Source organism: Saimiri boliviensis, chromosome 5, assembly GCF_048565385.1.
Source record: "Saimiri boliviensis isolate mSaiBol1 chromosome 5, mSaiBol1.pri, whole genome shotgun sequence".
Taxonomy (NCBI): Eukaryota; Metazoa; Chordata; class Mammalia; order Primates; family Cebidae; genus Saimiri; species Saimiri boliviensis.
Window position 1 is genome coordinate 50276717 of NC_133453.1, and position 22918 is coordinate 50299634.

Consider the following 22918-nt stretch of genomic DNA (forward strand, 5'->3'; position numbering starts at 1 on the left):
AACGGTAAATAAGGTTGAATAGCTAAGGTGAAGCCTTGTTTCTGTTGCCTCAAAAGTCAGTCAGTTTGAAGGGAATGTTATAGACTACTGTTGTTTAATACAGATGCAATGTGAGCTGCATATGTAATTAACTTTTTTTTTTTTTTTTTTTTTTTTTTTTTTTTAGATGAAGTTTCGCTCTTGTCACCCAGGCCGGAGTGCAATGTCATGATCTCCGCTCACTGCAACCTCCGACTCCCGGGTTTAAGCAATTCTCCTGCCTCTGCCCTAGGAGGAACAGACTGTTGCTGGGGCTGCAGGTGCACACCACCATGCCTGGTTAATTTTTGTATTTTTAGTAGAGACAAGGTTTCACCATGTTGGCCAGGTTGGTCTTGCACTCCTGACCTCAGGTGATTCACCTGCCTTGGCCTCCCAAAGTGCTGGGATTACAGGTGTGAGCCACCATGCCTGGCTGTAATTTAATATTTTCTAGTAGCCTCATTGAAAAAGTGAAAAGACACAGGGAAACTTAATTTAAATAATATATTTTCTCTAACCCAATACATCCAAAATACTGTTATTATGACATGAAATCAACATAAAATTTTTACCACTGCTTTAGTTTTTAAATGTAAATTTTTAAAAATTGTGTTCCCCAGTTATACCAGCCACACTTTAAGTGCACAGTAGTTACCTGTGTCTAGTTTTGGACAAGATAGCTATAGACAATTGTGAGATTATTTAGCAGCTTAATAATCCATCAAAAGTTGTATCTCAGGAAAATTTATTTTCAGTAAAATGCAGAATGAATTGAAGGGTGTGATGGTTGAGGGAGAAGACAGAAGTTAAATCTGGAATGAGTTACAAGTGGGTACTAGAACGGTAGCAGTGGAGGTGTCGAAAGGATAGAACAAATCTGAGAGATCTTTCAAAGAAATAACTGGTATGCCTTGATGACTGATGGGCAATGAGGAAAGAAAAAAAAATCAAGTATGACAGCCACCTCCAAACAGCCAGAAAGGATCCTTGCATCTGAACATGCAAACTCATAAAATCTTCTATACTGTACTGGGGTTGCCCACAGGACCAACAAAATAAGCAGTAGTGATGGATATAAGACACTGTGGCTTCTGAGTTGGTGGCTCTTTCTCTGGGCTCTCTCTCTCCAGAGGAAGCCAGCTGCTACACTGTAAGAGACTCAAGGAGAGACCCTTGTGAAAGCACCTGTAACCTGCCAACAACCACATGAGTTTAGAAGCTGAGCATGCAGATGACTGCAATCCCAGCCAATGCTTTGCAGCCTCATAAGCGACCTTGAGCTAGAACCACCTGGCTAAGTCTCTCCCTGATTCCTGAGCCTTGCAATCTCTGAGAAACAATAAATGTTGGTTTCTTTAAGCTGCTAAATTGTAGGGGTAATTTGTCACAGAAATAGATAATTGAACAATAATAAAAAAGACAAAATCAAACATGAATAGAAAGATAACCCAATTTAAAAATAGGCAAGAAAATTAAAAGAAGATAATAAGCCTATGAAAAAGTGCTCAACATCATTAGACATCAGGAAAATTAAAATCAAAACCACAAGGAGATAACACTACATACACACCAGCATGACTAAAATGAAAAAGACTGGCAATACAGAATGTGGCTGAGGATATGAAGCAACCAGAATTCTTTACTTAAAAATTAAGATATAATTTATATGCCACAAAATTCACCCATATAAAGTATATGATTCAGTCAACCATCACCACTATCCATTTTACAATATTTTCATTTTAGTGTAACCCAATCACCACCACTATTCTTTTTAGAATATTTTCATTACTCCACCAGAAAACCCTGTACCCCTTAACTGTCACTCTCTAATTCTCCTACCTCCTTTCAAACCTTAGGCAACCTCTAGTCTACTTTCTATCTGTACACATTTGCTTATTTTAGATACTCATGCAAATGGTATTATGTAATATGTGGTCTACTGTGACTGGCTTCTTTCATTTAGCACGGTGTTTTCCGTGTTGGCTCATGTTGTATCATGATGTATCGGTACTTCATTTCTGTTTCTTGCCAAATAATACTTCATTGTATAGATATGTAACTTTTGTTTTTACCTACTTATCAGTTGATGGACATATGGGTTATTTCTACGTTTTGACAATTATGAATAATGCTGCCATAAACATTATGTACAAGTTTTTGTGAGGACTATGTTTTCATTTATTTTGGGTATTATACCTAGGTATGGAATTGTTGGGTCATATGGTCACTCTGTTTAACCATTTGTGGAACTGCCAGATGTTTTTCCAAGGTAGCTGCACCATCGTACATTCCCACCAATGGTGTCTAAGGATTCCAAATTCTCCTCACTAGCACTTGTTTTTTTTTTTTTTAAATTACAGTGAGTATGAAGTCATTGTGGTTTTGGTGTGCATTTCCCTGCTGCCTAATAATGTTGAGCATCTTTTCATATGATGATTGATCATTCATATGTCTTTTTTGGAGAGCTGTATAGTATATTCTAATTTGTTATCCATTTAAAAATTCTGTTATTTAAGTGGTGATAGTTCTTTATATATTCTAGATAGCTTTTTATCAAATATGTCATTTGTAAACATTTTTCCCAATTCTGTGGATTGTCTGCCACCAGAATTCTTGTCCAAAATGATACAAACACTTGAAAAGGGTCTGGTTGTTTCATATAAAACCAAACATTGACCTACCGTATAAACAAGACATTCTATGTATAGATATTTACCCAAGAGAAAAGGAAAAATTTGTCTGCAAAAGATTTACACAAGAATGTTTACAGCAGCTTTATTCATAGTAGCCCCAACTGGCAACAGCCCAGGAATCTATCAAGAGGAGCATGGATCAATAAACTGCGGCGTATCCATATAATAAAGTATTAATAATAAAATAGAGCAAACTACTGATACATACGATATGGACATTTTGCTAAGTGGAAAATCACTCTACACAAAAAATGCACACGATATGATTCCATTTTATATGAATTTTTAGAAAATGCAAAAGTAATCGAGAAAAAATCAGACTGGGTGCAGTGTCTTAACACCTGTAATCTCAGCACTTTGGGAGGTCAAGGTGGGCAGATCTCGTGAGCCCAGGAGTTGGAGGCCTGCCTGGGTAACATGGCAAGACCCTATCTCTCCAAAAAAAATACAAAAACTAGCTGTGTATGGTGGCATGTGCCTGAAGTCCCATCTACTCAGGAGGCTGAGGGGGAGGATTGCTTGAGCCCAGGGAGGTTGAAGCTGCAGTCAGCTGTGATTGTGGCACTGTACTCTAGCCTGGGCGATAGCGTGAGACTCAGCCTCAAAACAAACAACAATGGTTTTCAAAATAGAACAGTGGTTGGCTCTGGGGTGGGGGTGGAGTGGGGAAAGCAGTGTTAGGCAGAGAATGACGGGAAAATCGTAAGAGGAAGCTTTCTGGGGTGATGACAATGGTTTATATCTCAGGAGTTTTGGTTGCACAAGTGTATACATTTGTCAAACTCAGTGAATGTACACTTAAGATTTGAGCATTTCACAGAATATAAAGTTTGTCTCAAAAGGAAAAATTACATGTAAACAAATATTTAACTCTATAGATAGTAAGACACATGCCATATTTTGGGAGAAGTAAAACAATGCCTGTAATTAACTTTGAAATGCATTAAAAATAAGATATTTGGGATAAGGAATAAAGCAAGATAAAATGTAAATCTAGGTAGAATCTGTGTGGTGAGCATATAGGTGTTTACTTTAAATTTTTATAACTTTGCTAGATGTTTGAAAAATCTTCAAAATAGAATGTTAAGATAATTTTTTCAAAGGACTGTGGTTTCTAGAGCTGGAAGCCAGAAGATTGATAGCATCATTGGAAGACATAGAGAATTTAGGAATAGGAAGGACAGTTTGGTGGAAGGTGTGGCACAACTGACAGATCTTGAATACCTAAAAGGTCCTAAGTAATTTATGCACATATTTCCATCTGGGTTTATTTTATTTTTTAGCTGGAGTCTTGCTCTGTTGCCAGGCTGGAGTTCAGTGGTGATGTGATCTTGGCTCACTGCAGCCTCCACCTCCCAGGTTCAAGTGATTCTCCTGCCTCAGCTTCCTGACTAGCTGGAATTATAGGTACATGCCACCACGCCCAGCTAATTTTTGTGTTTTTAGTAGAGACGGTGGCCAGGATGGTCTCGATCTCTTGACCTTGTAATCTGCCCACCTCGGCCTCCCCAAGTGCTGGGATTACAGGCGTGAGTCACCATGCCCAGACTTTCCATCTGTATTTTAATGGATCTTCACAAACACCTCTAGTCTTTAGTTATCAGCACACCCATTTTCAGATGAGAAAATGGAGTTTCTGAAAAGCTATATAATTTGCTCAATGTCATTAAACTATTAAGTGTGCTGGGGTAGGACTGATTTTCATAATTTGCAGGCCTACCGTAAAATGAAAATTTGTGGTTCCTTATTCAAAAATTATTAATAGCACAGCATTAAAACAAGCACAGCGCCCTTCTAACGATGGGGCCTTGTGAGACTCAGATTTCACACATGTGATGCTGTGGTGACAAGGAAGATTTGAATCTCAGTCTGTCTGACAGGTAGGTCCATGCTTTTTCCAAAAAAGCATGCTAGGTCAGATGACTGGTTTATTGTTCTGCGCAGTGAATGAAACATGATGATGATGTCAGATGGTGATGTCCCGTAGGCCATTAAAAACCAAATTGCAGGTAAGGAGTTCCTTCGGTGCTGTTTGTTGCCTGTCCTCTTCTCAGTGGGCATTTGGTTATTACATTTGACCTAGGTTAGCAAAGTAATTTTTGATCAAAGTCTCAACAAGTGTATCTCTTTAAATATCATGGTACTAAGAAAATGTCTTTCATGTGTCCTCTCTGAAATTTGTCACCGGATTTCTTCTTTCTGATAAATGTGTCAATACTTTAGTGGCGATGAAATGTTTTCTGCTGGACATCTGGGTGGGTCTGGAACGCTTTCCTCAATTTAACAGGGGATCCTAGTGGTTGGGTTATATGTTGGTTTCATTTAAGAGTAAGCTACTTTCTGAATGTAATTATGCTTTCACTGATAACAGTAGCTTTTACTTTAGTTGGGAAGACATCTCTATTACCTCCTAATTAGACAACTCTTGTCTGTCTTTGAGGAAGAATTGAGGGACTTACAACTTTTCCCAAGAAAACTGAAAATGTCTCAATCCTAATGTTAAAGGAGTTCTGCTGTACTGGGTTAAGAATAAATAAACTACACCGATGTCCTTTATCAAGCGTAATTCCTCTACTTGATTCTCAAAGAATACTAAGTTTACATTTTTAGTTAAAAACTACTAAAATTCCAGAAAAGTGTTTCACAACAGTTCCTGCTGGTCAAACTGGCAGGTCAAGCCTGGACTACAGATGGGGCTTTGGGCTAAGACGGCCTCTAGAGGGCAATCTCCTTTCCTGCGAAATCGCCCTGGTCGGCTCTCTTCTCCGTCGCCCCGCCCCGCCTCAGCTCGCTCTCCGCCTTCTCCCAGGCCCAGTCTCGGATCTCAGGCCACGCCCCGTTCCCATCTCCCTTCCCCGCCCTCAACGATTTCCTCCTGGCGTCGTTCTTGCCACGCCCCTCTGCGTGGCGTAGCGGAAAAGGCCGCTCTGGCCGCCTGGAGGACTTGTCATCTGTGCGCGACGGCGCAGGCCGGTGGTGGGCGGGGCTCACGTGAGGGGGTGGAAGTGTCCCGGTGCTTTTCGCTTTGCTGCTTTAGCTCCCCAGTGTTTGGCGATGGGGCAGCTGGAGTTCTGGAGGTTCATGTCAAGGTGAGTGAGCGAGCGAGCTGCCAGGGGCAGGCCCTTCAGCGGCTTTCGCCGAAGAGGGGAAAAGGGCCGGGGGTGGAGACTGCTGGCTTCGAAGTTTCGAGTCGCGCTCGGAGGCGCAGTTGTGAGACCCCAACCTTGGCCAGCCCCAAGCCCCAACCCGCCTCCCTGTCTCTTCTTTCTCCCTCTAGCATCTTCTTTGCAGCAACACCCTCGTTTTCTGCCTCTGGCTCTCAATTCAGCCTTGTCCCCACACGACTGTCGTTCTTTTGGCTTCAATTTCTTTCCTTCAAAGTTGGGTGCACTTTGGGGACCCGGAGGGATTCAGCTTAGAGGAATTGTGCGGCATGTTTTGTGGAACCAGTGCACACAGGCGTTTTGCCACTTGCTGCAAGTGATTTTATTGAGCTTTCAATAAAGCTCAATGTGGTGTGATTTTATTCAGCTTTCTTGCATGGCTCCGGCGTCAATACAGGCGTCTGGAACTTTCAGGCTAGTGTTGCCGATATTTAACGCGGCATGGGGGAACATGTTTGCAAAAGTTGTTTAACTTTTCGAAAGTACCCCTCACTGCGCCTTGAGCTCAGCCTAGGAAAGCTGGTAGCCGTCATCTGCAGGAAGTTAGGCCTCCTGAGTCTTGAGTAGCCCACGGCCTGGTCATGCCGTCATTCCAGGTAGCAGCTGCGTCCATTTGAAGGGAGAAACATCCTTATTTCCTTAAAGTAAGGACAACTTAAATTACTGGGTTCTTTAAGCCTTAAAATTTGCCTTCCGGGTTTCCTGCAAAGGAATAAAAGTGTTTCTTTGACTTGAGAAGAATAGTTTCAGTGGAAAGTGTTTAGGTGTCTAACGCTATATCCACAGACCTGATTGTCAGAAGATTCTTGTTATTTATACATTGAAGAGTTGCTTTTCTGCTCGTTTTTTCAATACCTTAAAATTAGTTGTCCTTGCACCATCTCGTGGAGAGATTTAGTAAATACTAAGAAAATCAGGACACATAATCGTTGCTGCTGCTTGTTCAGTGTTGTCAGCAAATAGCAAATTGAGAAACAAATTGGAAAGATGTGTTTGTTAAAGTTAACTGACTTGGAGAGGCTCTGTCATTCCCACGGTTCAGCTTGGCTTTCTTCCACCCTGTGTTCCAAGCTGGAGACTTTGGAGGTCGGCCAGGACTGTTTTGGGGCCTTTGATCTGAGATGCCTTTTCCAGACTCAGCCCTGGAGTGGGCATTATCCTAGAAATCAGAGGCCAAGGTGGTCCAGTCCACAACAGCCTAACCCACAAGTATGTAAGGGAAGTGTTTCTGAGAGAAAAAAGGGCCTCGGGCCATTGTTGACAGTGTTGGGCACCCACCCTTGAACTCTGGTATCCCTTGGCTTCTCTAGTACTGGCCTACTTTCCTAATGCCACTTTTCAGCTCGTCTTCTCTTACCCCAGTGCAATTTAGCTCTTGGAGGTTTTTTTCGTTCCTAAATAAATCATCTCTTAGGATAACTCAAATTTTTGCCTCACCTGACTTGCCCTAAGCTGTAGTACTGGTCCAACCCTCTGAATGTCTCAGATGCACCTCATATATAAATTTGCACATAAGGGCTAGGCACAGGGGCTCACACCTGTAATCCCAGCACTTTGGGAGGCCGAGGCAGGCATATCATCTGAGGTCAGGAGTAAGACCAGGTTGGCCAACATGGTGAAACCCTGTCTCAGTGATAAATACAAAAAAAGTAGCTGGGTGTGGTGGCAGGTGCCTGTAATTCCAACTAATTGGGAGGCTGATGCAGGAGAATTGCTTGAACCTGGGAGGCGGAGGTTGCAGTGAGCCGAGATCGAACCACTGCACTCTAGCCTGGGCGACAGAGCAAGACTCCATCTCAAAAAAAAGGAAAAAAGGAAAAAAAAATTTGCACATAAGTGTAACTGTCACTCTCTCTCTCTCGGCACTGTCATTCCTCTAGAGTCTCAGAGTTATCTAAGTTCTCCCACGCTCCCAGACCTTACCTCTTCCTGCGGATTCAAGTTTCATCAATAGTCTCAAATTTATCACTTTTTCATCTTCGCAGTGTGAATTGTTTTTGTATATGATTGCCAGGTTAATCTTGCCAAAGTTTACTTCAGTGCCTGCCATTCTTCTGCTCAGAAACTCAGAGGTGCCCGTCTGAGAGCTTATGCCATTAAGTACAAATTTACCAGCCTGGATTTCACAGATTTGGCCCCAGTATATTTGTGAATGAACAATTACCTACTGTTCTGTTCTACTTGCTGAGAAGCACAGTTGTAGGCATTTCTATTATCCTGTAGCCACCCTGGACTGCTCGGTGTTCCTGCTGTTCCTTATGTAAGGCCCTTGGAGTCTGAAAGGAGAGCAGATAGATAGCAAATAGCGAACAGTAATTTTTAGTTACCAATTCTGGTAAGTGTCTTAAGGGAAAAGTACAGTGACGAGAGCCAGATTTAGATACGGAGAGGGAGTCAGGAAGCCTCTTCAAAGAGGTTGCTCTTTGCTGGGTATGGTGGCTCATGCCTATAATCCTAGCACTTTGAGAAGCCAAGGTGGGAGTTTAAGACAATCCTGGGCAACATAGCAATACTCTGTTTGTATAAAAAATAAGAAATAAAAAAACTAGCTGGATATGGTGGCATATGCCTTTCCTTCCAGTGTGGGAGGCTGAGGTGGGAGGATTACTTACGCCTAGGAGTTCAAGTTTACAGTGAATTATGAATGCACCACTGCTTGCCAGCCTGGGCAACACATCGAAACCTAGTCTCTAAAAAAAAAATAATAAGAGGTTACTTTATAGGTTGTTAATAGGCCTCATTGCCTTTTCCATCTGCTCTGTACTCTGCTGAACTATATTGTTTTGGTTTTTGCTCTTTGACTGCCTCTATTCTGTTTTACTTCTATTTTGTTTTGTTTATTTAGAGACGGAGTCTCGTACTGTCGCCTGGGCTGGAGTGCAGTGGCGTGATCTCAGCTCACTGCAACCTCCGCCTCCTGGGTTCACATGATTCTCCTGCCTCAGCCACCTGCCCTAGTAGCTGGGATTACAGGTGCACACCACCACACTTGGCTAATTGTGTGTGTGTATGTGTGTGTGTGTGTGTGTGTGTGTATTTAGTTGAGGTGGGATTTCACTATGTTGGCCAGACTGGTCTTGAACCCCTGACTTCGTGATCTGTCCGCCTCAGCCTCCCAAAGTACTGGGAGCCACCCGGCCTCTTCTCTTTTACTTCTACTTAGTTGTTTCCTAGTTGATCAAAGGCTCAATCTTTGATGCTGTTAGGTTTTTTCTGGGTTAGGAATCACTAGCCTGAATGCAGAGGCTGAGAAGGAAGCACTGACAGATGCTGGCTAAGTGGCAGTGTGGGGGACTGGTGAGCTGGAGGGAGTGCTCTAGAGAGGAGGCAGCTTCTCAGCCCCAGGCATTGTTGCCGTTGTAGAATATAGACCCAGGGTTTCCATAACTACTGATTTTTCTGGAAAAACTGCATTTTTAGGTGAAATCTCTTGATATTTAAATGTTAGTATTTTTTTTTCCTTCTTCTTTTTAATCTCTCCCATTCCATGCAGATAATGTTAGTACCTTTAAAACACTGCTGGGCCGGGCATGGTGACTCGAGCCTGTAATCCCAGCACTTTGTGCGGCTGAGGCTGGAGGATCACAGCCGGTGAATTCGAGACCAGCCTGGGCAACATAGACTGTGTCTCTATGAAAAATTTTAAAATTAGCTAGGTGCAGTGGTGTGTGCCTGTAGTCCTAGCTGTTTGGAAGGCTTGAGCCCAGGAGATTGAGGCTGCAGTGAGCCTGTGATCACACCACTGCACTCCAGCCTGGGTGACAGGGTGAGACCCTTTCTCTAAAAATAAATAAATAAATAGAATACAAAAATAAAAGGCTGCTGACCGAAACCACAGTTGCAGTTGGCAGGTGGCATCCTTCTGGCAATTAGTTTTCAACTGCAGCTTTCTCATTTATTCCTTATAGAGGGCTGAGAGATTCCCATCTCAATGATTTTACATGCATGTGGCGTAAGGCATCCCTTCAGTCCTAACTGTTCTTTCAAGCTCTAGTCTCTTTTTCTCTGTTGAATATTTCTGCTTATGGCAGACAAACTGAAATTCAAAATCAAATTTATGTTACATCCTGCAAACCAGCTAGCTTCTTTCCCTGTCTTTTTTATGTTCTCCTAGTTGTCCTGGCTTGAAATCTTAAAGTTGTTTTTGACAGTCTTTTCCCTTGAGTTTTTACTTCATAATCTTAATATCACGCCCCTCTGTTTTCACAGCTGCTGTTCGTCATCACCCCATGCCTAAATTATTGGCCTCCTGGACTTGATTTTCTGCTCTATTCACACCTTACCTACTTCTAGGATAATTTCACTAAGCACTACTTTCATGATGTCTTCCTGCTTCAACAGTTTCATGTAGTTTGTTTAATTTCGTGAGGCCATGTTTGTTTTATTGGACACTTGCAAGAAGTTCCTGAGTCAGACAATTCTCATCTAAGACAGTTGTTTATTTAAACTTCATACATCATAACCACCTGGAGGATTTGTTAAACACAGATTTCTGGGCTCCACCATTTATTTCTTGTTCAGTAGATGTGGGGTGGGGCAGAGTTTCCAACAAGTTTTTAGGGGATGTTGATGGTCCTTGTCCAAGAACCATACTTTGAGAATGACTGTTGTAAAAAGCCAAGTTGACATCAGCTGAAGGAAATAAGCCTGATGAAAGTTAATTAAGAAATTAGAAGTAGTGGAGATGTGCATGCCCTCTTCCTCTCCACCAGATGGCAGTTTTGGAGCCAGTAGAAAGGAAAGATCATAAATTCAGAAGCACTTGGGGCACTGAATTCTCAAAGACATTTTGAGGTATAAAAGCTAATATCAAATTTTAAATGACAGATGAGTATGAATTTGAATGAAAGCAGTATGATTATATAGAATTTGGCAAGGAATTTGGTTGTATTTATGTATTTTTTGTAGTAATTGGTCCACAGATTTTTGTGACCTATAAATACTGTGCACGGTGGCTTTGCACTTGTGTTTGGTAGGTTTACATTAACTTTCTCTGAGTTAAATAAAATTATCTTTTATGTATAAAACTGGGACTTGGAGCTAGGCCCGAGTTCTCTTGCAGTCAGTACTTAAACTGTTAGATAAGACTTGCAAATCTGGGAACACCTTCTTTAACTTTGAAATGACATTTGGGTACTGGCCTCATTAAGGAATCCAAAGTCATTCTGGATCTAAAGAAGTTAACTCTTAAATTTTTCAGTACTTAAAACTTCCAAAAAGATAAAATTGAGTCAAGTTGAAAACATTTTAGAAATGGTGTTTTAGGGTAGTGTAGTTCAGACTTTAAAAGTAGTTCTGAAAACCTTGGTTAGAAAGTATCCCTAAATAAGATACAACCTGTCACTTCAGTTTCATAATTATAAAGTGTTAGTGTTGATTTTTAATGACAGCTTCCATTCTTTGAAATCATTTAGGGGAGCTTCAAACAATATCTGTGCTTGTGCCCCACCTCCAGAGTTTGAATTAATTGATCTTGGTGTGACCTGGGCTTTGGAATTTTTATGAGTTTCCAGGTGATTTTCTTTTTTTTTTTTTTTGAAGACGGAGTCTTGGCTGTTGTCTCGGAGACTGGAGTGCAGAGGAGCAATCTCAGCTCACTGCAACAACCTCGGCCTCCCGGGTTCGAGCTATTCTCCTGCCTTAGCATCCTGAGTAGCTGGGATTACAGGCACCCACCACCACTCTCAGCTAATTTTTGTACTTTTAGTAGAGACTGGGTTTTGCCACATTGTCCAGGCTGGTCTCAGACTCCTGACTTCAGATGGTCCGCCTGCCTCAGCCACCCAAAGTGCTGGGATTACAGGAATGAGCCACGGTGCCTGGCTGAGTTTCCAGGTGATTCTAATGTACAGGCCAGTCTTGGAAATCAACGGGCTAGAATGAGATATTTTACTTGTGCTGAGACAAATTAAAACAATGCTAGTTCAGGAATGTGAGCTATGACTGATTTAAACAAATAGTTCATTTCTCCTTTTTTAATGCTATTATTCAATTTGAATGTAGTATAAAAGGAAAGTACTATAAATTCTGAAAAGTTGGATTACAAATATTTTTTGTAAATCCAGTCATCCAAGTTGTAATTACAAGTGGTAACTGGTCATATTGCCTTTCGTGAAACCTCAGCTAGGCTGTTCCTCTTCATATAATCTCAGTATCCTTGAAAAATTAACAGATTGTCAATTTATCAGTTCCGGTAGATGGTATACGTATCTGCACGTGTGCACAGCTCTTATCAAGCTGCTGCAGCTACTGAGTCTAGCTTTGACCTCTTTCCATAGATCTTAAATTTAGCTTCTTAAACAAAAAGCACACAGTATATTCTAACTGTAGTATTTTTATATGCCTATCTGTCACTGCATTGTGGTTTTTTCAAGGGCAAGAGCTGTGTCTTTTGGGAAAAAAAGGCCCAAAGCATAATGATACAACTTGATGAATTTTCACAAACCAAACATGCCTAAATAACCAGCACCTGATCAAGAAACAAGCTATGCCAGCATTTCAGAGGCCCTCCTCATGCCTCTTTCAATCACTACCCTTCCCCTTGTTGCCTTTTACTTTCTTACTATAATTTACATAAAGCACTTGAGTACACTATTCTGAAGTTTATAGCTCAGTGAACTCACATATATATATATGTGTATATATATATATATATATACACGCACACATATATATCTGCTGTCCTGTAATCAGCATTGGGATAGAGACAGTTTCCAACATTCCTGTTTGTTCATGCCCTTTTCCAGGCCCCCCCACCTGCACCATTCTCACGTCCATTACTAGTGGGCACTTCGGTCAAACTGTGTTTTAGGCTTTGTTTTCCTGGCCCAACAAGTGCTTTTAAAACAGCAAATATAGAAGTGTGTTGTGTTTATTATTTTGTAGTCTGCTCTCCTGTTGTCATTTCTGTCATGACGACTTTTCCATGTTACATATTTAAATACTCGTTAGTATTTTTAGTGGTTGTGTAATAGCTATGTGTGTTAATAGGTGATACAGTCTTTAAAATAATGCTATATTCTTAGACATTTACTTTGTTTTCAGTTTTCCCATCATGTAAATCATTGTGAACATATTTATCAATCAAACTTCGGTCATACTTCTGAGATTTTCCTAGTGCACATGCTTGTGGAGTTACTGGATTGAAGGGTATGATCATTGTAAAGGCTGTGGATTTGTATTTCCAAACTATTTACTGGAAAGGCAGTACCAATTTATACCTCTCTACAGTGTCCGAGAATGCTGTTTATGTTGCATCTTTAATAAAGCTTTTTTTCTTTAGATTAACGACTTTATTTTTCAGATTAGTTTTAAGTTGAAAAGTTTCAACTCTAAGTTGATTAGTTTTAAGTGGAAAAAATGACTTGCAAATTTGAGCGGAAAAGTTCGACAAATATATAAGGACATATATCAACTATCATAGTATCATACAGATTAGTTTCACTGCCCTAAACATCTCCTGTCTTCTACCTGTTCATCCCTCCCTTTCCCAAGGCCCTGGTAACCACTGATCTTTCTACTGATTTCATAATTTTGCCCTTTTCAGAATATCATACAGTTGAAATCAGAGTATGTAGCCTTTTCAGACTTGCTTCTTTTGCTTAGTAGTATGTATGCATTTAAGTTTCTTTCAGTTTTTTTTTTTTTTGTGGTGTAGTGGCTCATTTCTTTTTTTCATGGCTGAATAATATTTTATATGGTTGTACTGAAATTGGTTTGTCTTTCAACCGTTGAAGAACATCTTGGTTACTTCCACATTTTGGCAATTTTGAATAAAGCTGTCATAAAATTCATTTGCAAAGTGGCTTTACCATTTTATGATCCTACCAGCAGTGAATGAGAGCTAAGCCTTTTAAAACTTTTTCTTATAACAATACCTTTTAGAAGAGGCTGAAACAGAAGGTGATATGCTATTTGTAAACTGAGACATGACTACCCATATTACTGTTCTCATTGTATTCCATATTCGTTTCAGGTTTAATGCATTCAAACGGACTAATATCATACTGCACCATTTGGTAAGTTTTAACTTTGTTTTGCTGGCATTATTTGTATGTGTAACTTAAAATGTAATTGTTAGAGAAGTAGAGAAATACTGATATGGCAGATTTCCTTGACCTTGGTACATCATGCTTCTCAACTGGAGTGTCAAGACATGACATACATACCTTGTAGAAGGTGGCATAAGATTATGGTTAAAAGCATGGTTCTTGCAAGTTAGAATGCCTGAGTTTAAGTAATGGGTTCACTACTTAATCTTGGGTGGATTCCTTGGTATCTTACAGGTTTCCTTTTGATATATATAAAGTGAGGATGATAATAATAGTATCTACCTTAGAGTGCTTATAAATGATAAATAAGATAATTGTATTAATCAGGGTTCTCTAGAGGGACAGAACTAATAGGGTATATGTATATATGAAAGGGAGTTTATTAAGGAGAACTGACTCACATGATCACAAGGTAATCCCACGATAGGCCATTTGCAAATTGAGGAGCAAGGAAGCCAGTTCAAGTCCCAAAACCTGAAAAGTAGAGAAGCTGACAATACAGTCTTCAGGCTGTGGCTAAAGGCCCAAGAGCCTCTGGCAAACCACTCATATTATAAGTACAAGAGTCCAAAAGCTGAAGAACCTGGAGGCTGATGTTTGAGGGCAGGAGACATCCAGCACTGGAGAAAGATAAAGGCCAGAAGACTCAGCAAGTCAAGTCCTTCCAACTTCTGCCTGCTTTTATCCTAGCCTTGCTGGTAGCTGATCAGATGGTGCCCACCCAGACCGATGACGGGTCTGCCTCTCCCAGTCCACTGACTCAAATGTTAATCTCCTTTGGCAATACCTGCAGACACACGCAGGAAAGATACTTTGCAACCTTCAGTCTAATTGAGTTGACACTCAATATTAACCATCACATTAATGCATTAAAAAATTTAACGTAGTGCATAGCATATAACAGTCATTTTATACATGTTAGCTATTATTGTAATGGTACACTGGGAAAGTTAAATATCCATAGTTTATCAGAGTATATGGAAGAAATAAATTTTAATCACTTTTATATCTCTTATAGAGGCTCAAAGTAAATTGCACGTAAAAATAATAAGTCATCTGATATCACTTACTGTATTCTAGGTGGTATTCTAAGTACTTGTCATGTATTAGCTCAGTTAATTCTCATAGTCCTATGGGGTACATACTACAGATCACTTATTTTCAATTCTAACACCCCAAAACCAAAAGTTTTTTGTTAGTTTGCGGCAAATGTATTGGCAAAATCTGACCTGGATGTACTTGAAATTGTTTTAGTGTTTATCCTTACTAGCATGAACACTTATGGTTTGGTGCATAACTATAAAAACACTTTATTACTATGTAATCAGGTATTCTAAGGACCTATACTCCTCTTGGGGTGTTTTATAAAGCATTTAATATGTACTGTTTTCTAGAATCTAGAAAATTTTGTGAATTAAGGGATTGTAGTCTTACCTCTATATAACAGGTCAGAAAGTGAAGGACAGAGAGGCTAAGTAACATGCCCATATGTCAAAAAGCTAGTAATTATGAGGTGTGATTTCAATCCTGGCTATCTGTCTTCATAGATTATCTCATACACTCAATAGCCTCTGACAGAGTGGGCCCTAAGTAACTTGCAATGGGCCCTATTGCAAGTGTGCCTCTATTAAGCCTAAGTGGAGATGGGGATGTGAAGCCTGCCATATCCCTTCCTACCTGTGTTAGTACATTTTCTGTTGCTTAAAACAATACCTAAAACTGAGGAATTAGTAAACAAAAGGAATTCATTTCTTATAGTTAACGGAGGTTGAGAAGCCCAAGGCCAAGGTGCTGCATCTGGTGTGGGCCATTTTTGCAGGTGGGACTTCTCTGTAGAATCCCAAGGTGGTACAGGACATCACATAGCAAGGGGCTAAGCATGCTAGCTCAGGTTTCTCTCTTTCTCTTATAAACCCACAGTCTTACTCCCATAACAACTCGTTGGTTCATTAACTCATTAACCTATTAACCCATTACTTTATGAATGGGTCAGTTCTTTCATTTGAGCAGAACTGTCATGTGCAATCACCTCTTAAAGGACTCACCTCTAAGGCCTTTTGACCTTGGACATCAGCCTCCATAACTACAAGGAAAGGAGAAAATTCCTTTTCTTTATAAATTACACAATTTCAAGTAGTCTCTTGTGAGCAGCAGAAAATGAACTAAGACAATTTGTAAGTTACTGTTAACTCCAGACTTTATTTGGATTTCACCAGTTTTTTTTTTATTATTCTATTCCAGGAATCAATGACACTGCATTTACTTGCCACGCTTTTTAGTCTCCTCTTGTCTGTGATAGTTTCTCAACTTATCTTTCATATTATTCATGACCTTGACAGTTTTAAGGAGTATTGGTCAGGTAGCCTGTAGAATACCATCTCATCTGGGCTTCTCTGTTGTTGTTTTTGATCATTAGACTAGAGTGAAGGTTTTTGGCAAGAATATTGTGACCAGGTTTTTTTTTAGATGTTGTGGGTTCTTGGCCTCCAACTTCTTGGAGTGGCGGGGCTGCTTCAGCTGCACTGTATGCTCACAAGGTAAAATTTCGGACCCAAAACAGTGTTGCAGAAAGGTGATTTTATTTAGGTAGAGAAAAGAGAAGGAAAGGAGAAGAGAAAGGCTTCCAGGAAGAGTGTGGAAGGGGCTTCCAGAGGGAAAATCCCAGAGGGAGCTCCCACCATGTGGGAGGGGATTCCAGAAAGTTGGAAATCCGGCACAGGTGTGGAGCATGGACTTTTATCCTGGGAGAAACCTCCACTTTCTCCAAGACCCTGGGTCAGTGAAAGGAGTTCCTTAGAACTTCCGCTGGAGTGATTGACTTTTAGTTTCTTCCCACGCACACGAAATTCAAGCATAAACCGTTGAATCTCCTGGATGGAGAGAGATGGGAGGGGGGCGTGGTGCTGGGAAATTCTTGCCCTTAAAGCTACACCCGCTCATGGACCTGGAAAGAGAACACATTCCCTTATTCCCCCCTCTGAACAGGAAAATTTAACTTCTGTTGGAATAGGGGTGTTGATCTTTTTTAACTACTTCCTGCTGAAATGGGGCATAGAAGGGGCCCTGCAGTTGAGGTTTCTTCCAGAGGGGAGCCTTTTAGGGGTGCAGGTTGATTTACAGGTTCATGATAGAGCTTACAAGCCAAGGACATCCGGGGTTCCAGCAGCAGGATTAGATGTGACCTTATGGTTCTATAAGAAATAAATACAACCGGGTGGTTAAAGATGAGAGGCCCAGAGTTATAAACGAGCCTAGGAGACAACAGAGCCAGGTTCTTGAAGGTCTCTAGCCCTGTTTTTGATTGATTCCTGAGTTCTACAATTAAAATAGCACTTAACTGGTTTACAAAATAGCATTTTTCCTAGAAACAGGTTTCCCTCCTCTCTGTTGTTAGCAGATTTAGGACTCTTTTATTTTTAAAGCTATGGCAGCTAAAGAATTAAGCTGGTTTGCAGAGAGAGCTGCCCTTTGCAGAGAGAATTAGCAAGAGAATTTGTTATTAATTAACTTTTGAGATAGCTTATAGTAACTGAATAGAGGTAGTAACTTTCCTAATACCAACACCAAGTTTTCAGGGCAGGATGGAAATACTGAGAAGGCTGTGCCAGTGTCCAGGGGAAGATTGACTTCCTGGACCTTTATGGCTAGCTTTACCTGGGGCTTTGTGAGGGTGATGGCTTATGCTGGCACTTGTTTCAGGCATTCTCAGTCCTGCCATTGGGTCATCTGGTCAGACACCTGAGGCCCAGGGGACCTTGATTCCCAGGGACAGTGTGCTCTCCATTGATTCCCTTGGCACAGCAGGCATGGATGAAGTGGTGGTCCCTTCCTCTGGGGACAGTTTCTTATAACATGTCCCTTTAGACTGCACTGGTAACAAGTTCTGCCAGAGTGGCAGCTAACCCAAGCCTCTCCTTCATTTGAGCCCCTGTGGTCTGCTTGCCTGAAGGCCATAACTAAGGCCACAGCCTTTCTTGGATCTTTCCTGTTCCTTTCAGCCTGTTCCTCTTGGTTTCTGTTATAAAACACTGAGGTTGCCTGGTTTAGCAGTGATTTTAGACTCTGTTCTGGTCCCAAAGTCGGTTTCTGAATCTTCTCCTGATACCTGCTGCTAATAAACTTGTCCTTTAGTATTAACTGACCCTCAGTAGAGTTTGATGACAGGGGAGTGTACTTTCTTAAAGCCTCTTGCAATTGCTTAAGGAAACCTGTTCGGTTTTCTTCCCTTCCTTGAGTTATGGTGGATAACATTGTGTAGTTCATTGGCTTCTTTCTAGTTTACCTTAATCCCTCAAGCGTACAGGTCAGGAAATGCTTATGGCTCTAACCCCCCTGTTCTGAATCCGGATTCCAGCGAGGGTCTGTGGCAGGGACTGTCTGAGTACCTGTGGGATATCTGTCCTTATTCTCTGGCATTATCAGGTTATGTACCTGACTAAGGTACCAAGTGTCCCCAAACTCTTGAGTTGTTACTGGAGCAGCCTCTTTTTCATTGCTGGTTAGGGTTTGATTAAGCAAAAGCATGACGTTCTTCCAGTCTAATTTGAAGGATTGTCCCAGGCCCTGAAGAACATCTATATACTTGTTGGGGTCATTTGAAAACTTTCCTAAGTTCACCTTAATTTGCTTTAAGTCAGAAAGTGAGAAGTGGGTGTGTACCTTTATTGGGCCAAATTCTCCTCCCACTGCCTGTAGGGGGCAGAGTTTGGGCATCTGGGTAGCCTGAGATGCCCTGGCTGTCTCAGCCCTCCCTGGCTCCTGTTGGGGTACAGGAGCTGAGGAGCCCTGGTTGGCATTGGTGGAGGTAGTTGCCACAGGGAGCCTCACAGGTGGAGGTAGTCCAGAAGAGGGCTGAATAGGGTAAGGGGCACAGGCCTGACAGAGCTGAGGCGTATTCCTTGGGGAAAAGAATAGTTGCACAGAGGGGACCTCAAACCATTTACTGTCACTTTTACAATGCAGGTCTAATTGTAGAATGATGTTATAATCTATACTTCCCTTAGGAGGCCAGGTTTTTCCACTTAGCAGGGGGTATTTCGGCCACTCTGTTCGGCAGAGAAAGATGAGCTGCTGCTTCTTCAAGAGTTGTGTGTCAAGTTGGTCCCACTTTTCCAGTATACATTTTAATGGGGACTTGAGCTTAGGAATAGAAGTACTCATCTGAAATTGAACACAAGGGATGCCCTCATCCCCGGTTAAAAAAATTACAGCTTCTTTTGACCTGAGGCATCCCCCAGGTAAAATGGGTACTGAAATGAAACGGTTTTTCAGTCAGTACCCTGAAATTTTGTGTGCCCAAGATGTGTGATTCATCTTACTAGAGGGCTCACCATGAACTGGGTTTCAGTCATGACCTACCAGCATCATGAGCCCACACCCACAGCCTCTCGTGCCCTCCAGTGACTACCACCATAGGGGCATGAAATGAAGGAAGCTGTTGGGATTGGGTGGTAATACCAGCGTGCTCTGACGAGGCCCTTGAAGCTCAGGAGATAGGTAGCAGTATTTCCAGAAAAGGTCCAATTTGCAGGCCAATTTATAAAACTGCCCTAAAAGGGTAAGCCTCTAGGGAGTGGCCATTAGAGCACACAATTAAAAGAAGCAGGCTGGGTCGCTGCAGCCGCCCTGCCCATTTGAGTGCCTCTGTGCTTGCCTCCTGTCAGGAGAAGAAAGTTTGCCACGCCCCCACTCGGGGACATGCAGTCCCCATGTTGCCGGGACCATGTGCGCATTCTAGGCCACGCCCACAGCCACCATGTTGTAGGGACCATGTTGTGCATACCCTAGGCCTGTCCCCCAGCCGCTGCCCACACAGGGACCCGCAGCTGGTGTGTGAGTACCCCGGGAGTAGACCTTGTTCTGTCTCTGACTGCGGTTTTCTAACAGCTGCATTTTGTGGTTTCATGTTGCCTCCAACTAGGGATCCGAATGTGCTGGCCAGTGAGCAAGGGAACCAGCAAAAGCATTTTCCCCGTGGCACTTCCTTAGTGCTGCTGCCTTGCTCAGAGCCTCCACAGCTGGAACGCACCTTGCCCCGCACCACAGCCCTTCTCCCTGTCCAGCTGTGGCTTATTGCAGAGCTGGCGCTGGGCGGTAGGCCGCCCTAGTTCCATTTCCTCCAGCAAGGAGCAAAAGGCCTGAGGGCAGGGAAGGGCGCTTGGCTCCACCCTGCGGGTTCTGAGCTCAACACCTGTCCACGCCTTCGCACAATATTTTCACTTACCCCTCCGAAATGTTTCCCTTCTTACATTTCGCTCCTTTTGCCCCACGTTGGGTGCCAATTCTGTAACCAGGTTTTTTTCTTGAGTGTTGTGGGTTCTTGGCCTCTAGCCTCTTAAAGAATAAGCTGTGGGGCAGCTTCACCTGCACCGTATGCTCGCAAAGTAAAATTTCGGACCCAAAACAGTGTTGCAGAAAGGTGATTTTATTTAGGTAGAGAAAAGAGAAGGTAAGGAGAAGAAGAGAAAGGCGTCTACTAAAGAATGTGGAAGGGGCTTCCAGAGGGGAAATCCCGGAGGGAGCTCCCACCATGTGGGAGGGGATTCCAGAAAGTTGGAAATTCGGCGCAGGTGAGGGAGCATGGACTTTTATCCTGGGAAAAACCTCCACCTTCTCCAAGACCCTGGGCCAATGGAAAGAGTTCCTTAGAACTTCTGCTGGAGTGATTGAGTTTCAGTTTTTTCCCATTCCCGTGAAATTCAAGCGTAAACCATTGAATCTCCTGGATGGAGAGAGATGGGAGGGTGGCATGGTGCTGGGAAATTCTTGCCTTTAAAGCTACACCCGCTCATGAACTGGGAAAGAGAACACATTCCCTCAGTATGACAGAGGAAAAGTACCCTTCTAATTACATCATATCAGGGAGTATTTGTAAGTTTTGACAAACGCATCAGGGACTGCATGATATCTAGATGAAGTCATTGGTAATGCTAACTTTTATCCCTTTGTACCATTTATTGGTTTTTCAGTATAAAGTTACCATTTTTCACTTTCATGTTCTGCTTGTCGAAAGCAAGTCAGTAAGTCTAGCCCACACTCGGAAGGTGAGGGGACCAAGCTGTGTCTCTTGGAAGGGAGATAACTACATATGTCATTTAGAATTCTGTAAGGAAGATTATCTCTTCTCCTCCATTTATTTATTCTGTGTGGACTCATGGATATTTATTCTTTGGGCTGTCATCTAATATCAAATTATTTATTGCTTCATTGTTCCAGTTCTGGCCATTAGGAATTTCTTCATTTTGGCTTCTGTATTTCTTTCATATGACTCCATTCTTTTCATTTTTTTTTTTGAACATTTCCTTTCTGGTGCTACAAGGTGTGCTCATTTTGTGTTTTCCTTATCTTAATGCTGGAATCAGCAATTTCTCTAAGGAACCCTGGTTGCCTTTATTGGAGAATTGTACTTGGAAATCATTTTCTAGGCTCTGGGAGTGCTCTTTGCTACTGGTGTCTTGGCTTTCTCTCAGAGGATAGAGCTAGGGTAATGCATGTATGTGTAGTAGGATACATATGCACTATGTACTAACCCATGTATTCATACATATCTGTAATTGTTTCTGTACTTATTCTGTATAAGTGTATTAAACTAAAGATGAGTTCATAGTGATGTCTTTGTCTTTAATCCAGTACCATGGGCAGGATTTATTCTATCTCCTTCTTGTTCTATCTGTAACTCTCCTCCTGATAGTGAGAGCCAGGCTTCCTTACTTACTCATTTAAACCTAGTATATATGCAAAGCAGTTGCAGAATTGTTACCTGCTCTCCACTACCATAAGAAGCAGTGTTAATAGAGTACACTGTTGATGTACGGTTCTTTTGTTATCATCCTTACAATTTTCAGTCATTTCACTGATTTCCAAAGTTAGTTAACTCCCTCATCACCATAGTCACTTCATTGAGGTTATGTCATAATGTGTAATTCAGTTAGGTTCTGAGAAAGAAAAATAAAATCCTGGTTCGCCCAAACGACTGGAACCCCCCTCTCAGCCAAGGGGACCCTAGAGAAAGCTTAAAAAGTAGATTCCTGCCAAGATGGAATGGGAGCTTGGAAACACCTTGTTATACCTCCTTCCTCACTAGCCACCATTAGGCTTTCTTCCCTAAGAGTTAAACAGAAACCAGCCTTTTCCCCTGCTGATTTCAAGCAACCACCTGTTGTTCCTTCTTTTTGCAATTTTGATATAGCAACTGACCAGCATTCCTTCCTTATAAAAGAACACTGATCGTGGAGTGGTTCTGGCCAGCTATGGAGGCTGCACACAGTGGGCCTCCATTTCCTCTGCTTCAGCTTTTGATGGATAGGGCCTAATTGTGACAGGTTCCATTGTTAAGTCTCCACCCAAGAGTTAACATGGCCATGTATGCTGTATACATGTTAGCTTACTATACATGCACGTGCCTTCTGTTCATGAATAGTCAAAGCTCTTCTGTAACCTGTTGAATATGTTTACATAGCCAACCAGTTCAGCATAAATTCCTACTTCATCTTTTCCTCACTAGATGTGGTTGCTCGTGGCTTCTGTCAGAGGCTATGCTTCCCAGCCTGTGGGATGGTCAGCCTGCAGGGTGTAGCTGTTTATGAGAAGTAAAGCTCTCTTTTCCAAATTTATGATCTCCTGATTCTTCAGTTAACAGTTCATTTGTCATAGTCTGTATTCCATATTGGAATCCCTTGATATCCTGGCTATTTTTTTTTTCTTTTTAAAAGATAACTCGTGCTATAGTTTGAATGTATATATTCCTCCAAAATTCTTACGTTGGAGCCTAATACCGAATGTGATGGTATTAAGAGGTGGGGCTCTTCAGGAAGTGATACCTCATGAGCACCCACCCTTATGTGATTAGTGCTCTTGTAAAAGAGATTGAAGGGAGTGCATTAGACCTTTTTGCCCTTTTCCTTCCTTGCACCATGTGCTGACACACAGAACTCGTAAAAAATAGGGCCTCACCAGGCACTGAATCTTGAACTTGAACTTGCCTTGA

At 41.8% G+C, this 22918-nt stretch overlaps 1 protein-coding gene across 9 annotated transcripts in view; it reads left to right on the forward strand.

The window, feature by feature from the left end:
* The window catches only part of HIBCH (3-hydroxyisobutyryl-CoA hydrolase), a 225523-nt gene that overhangs the window by 92532 nt on the left and 110073 nt on the right, over positions 1 to 22918 (forward strand). For 7 of the 9 annotated variants that reach the window (XR_012517677.1, XR_012517674.1, XR_012517672.1 and 4 more), the window contains exon 2: positions 13857 to 13899. Coding sequence is in view for 2 of the 9 variants with exons in the window: in XM_074399356.1 (XP_074255457.1) it covers positions 13857 to 13899 (43 nt within the window). In the remaining 7 variants the exon portion in view is untranslated. Of the gene's footprint in view, positions 1 to 5673; positions 5807 to 13856; positions 13900 to 22918 lie in introns of those variants that run through there. The other 2 variants (XM_003940819.3, XM_074399357.1) reach the window with 2 other exon arrangements.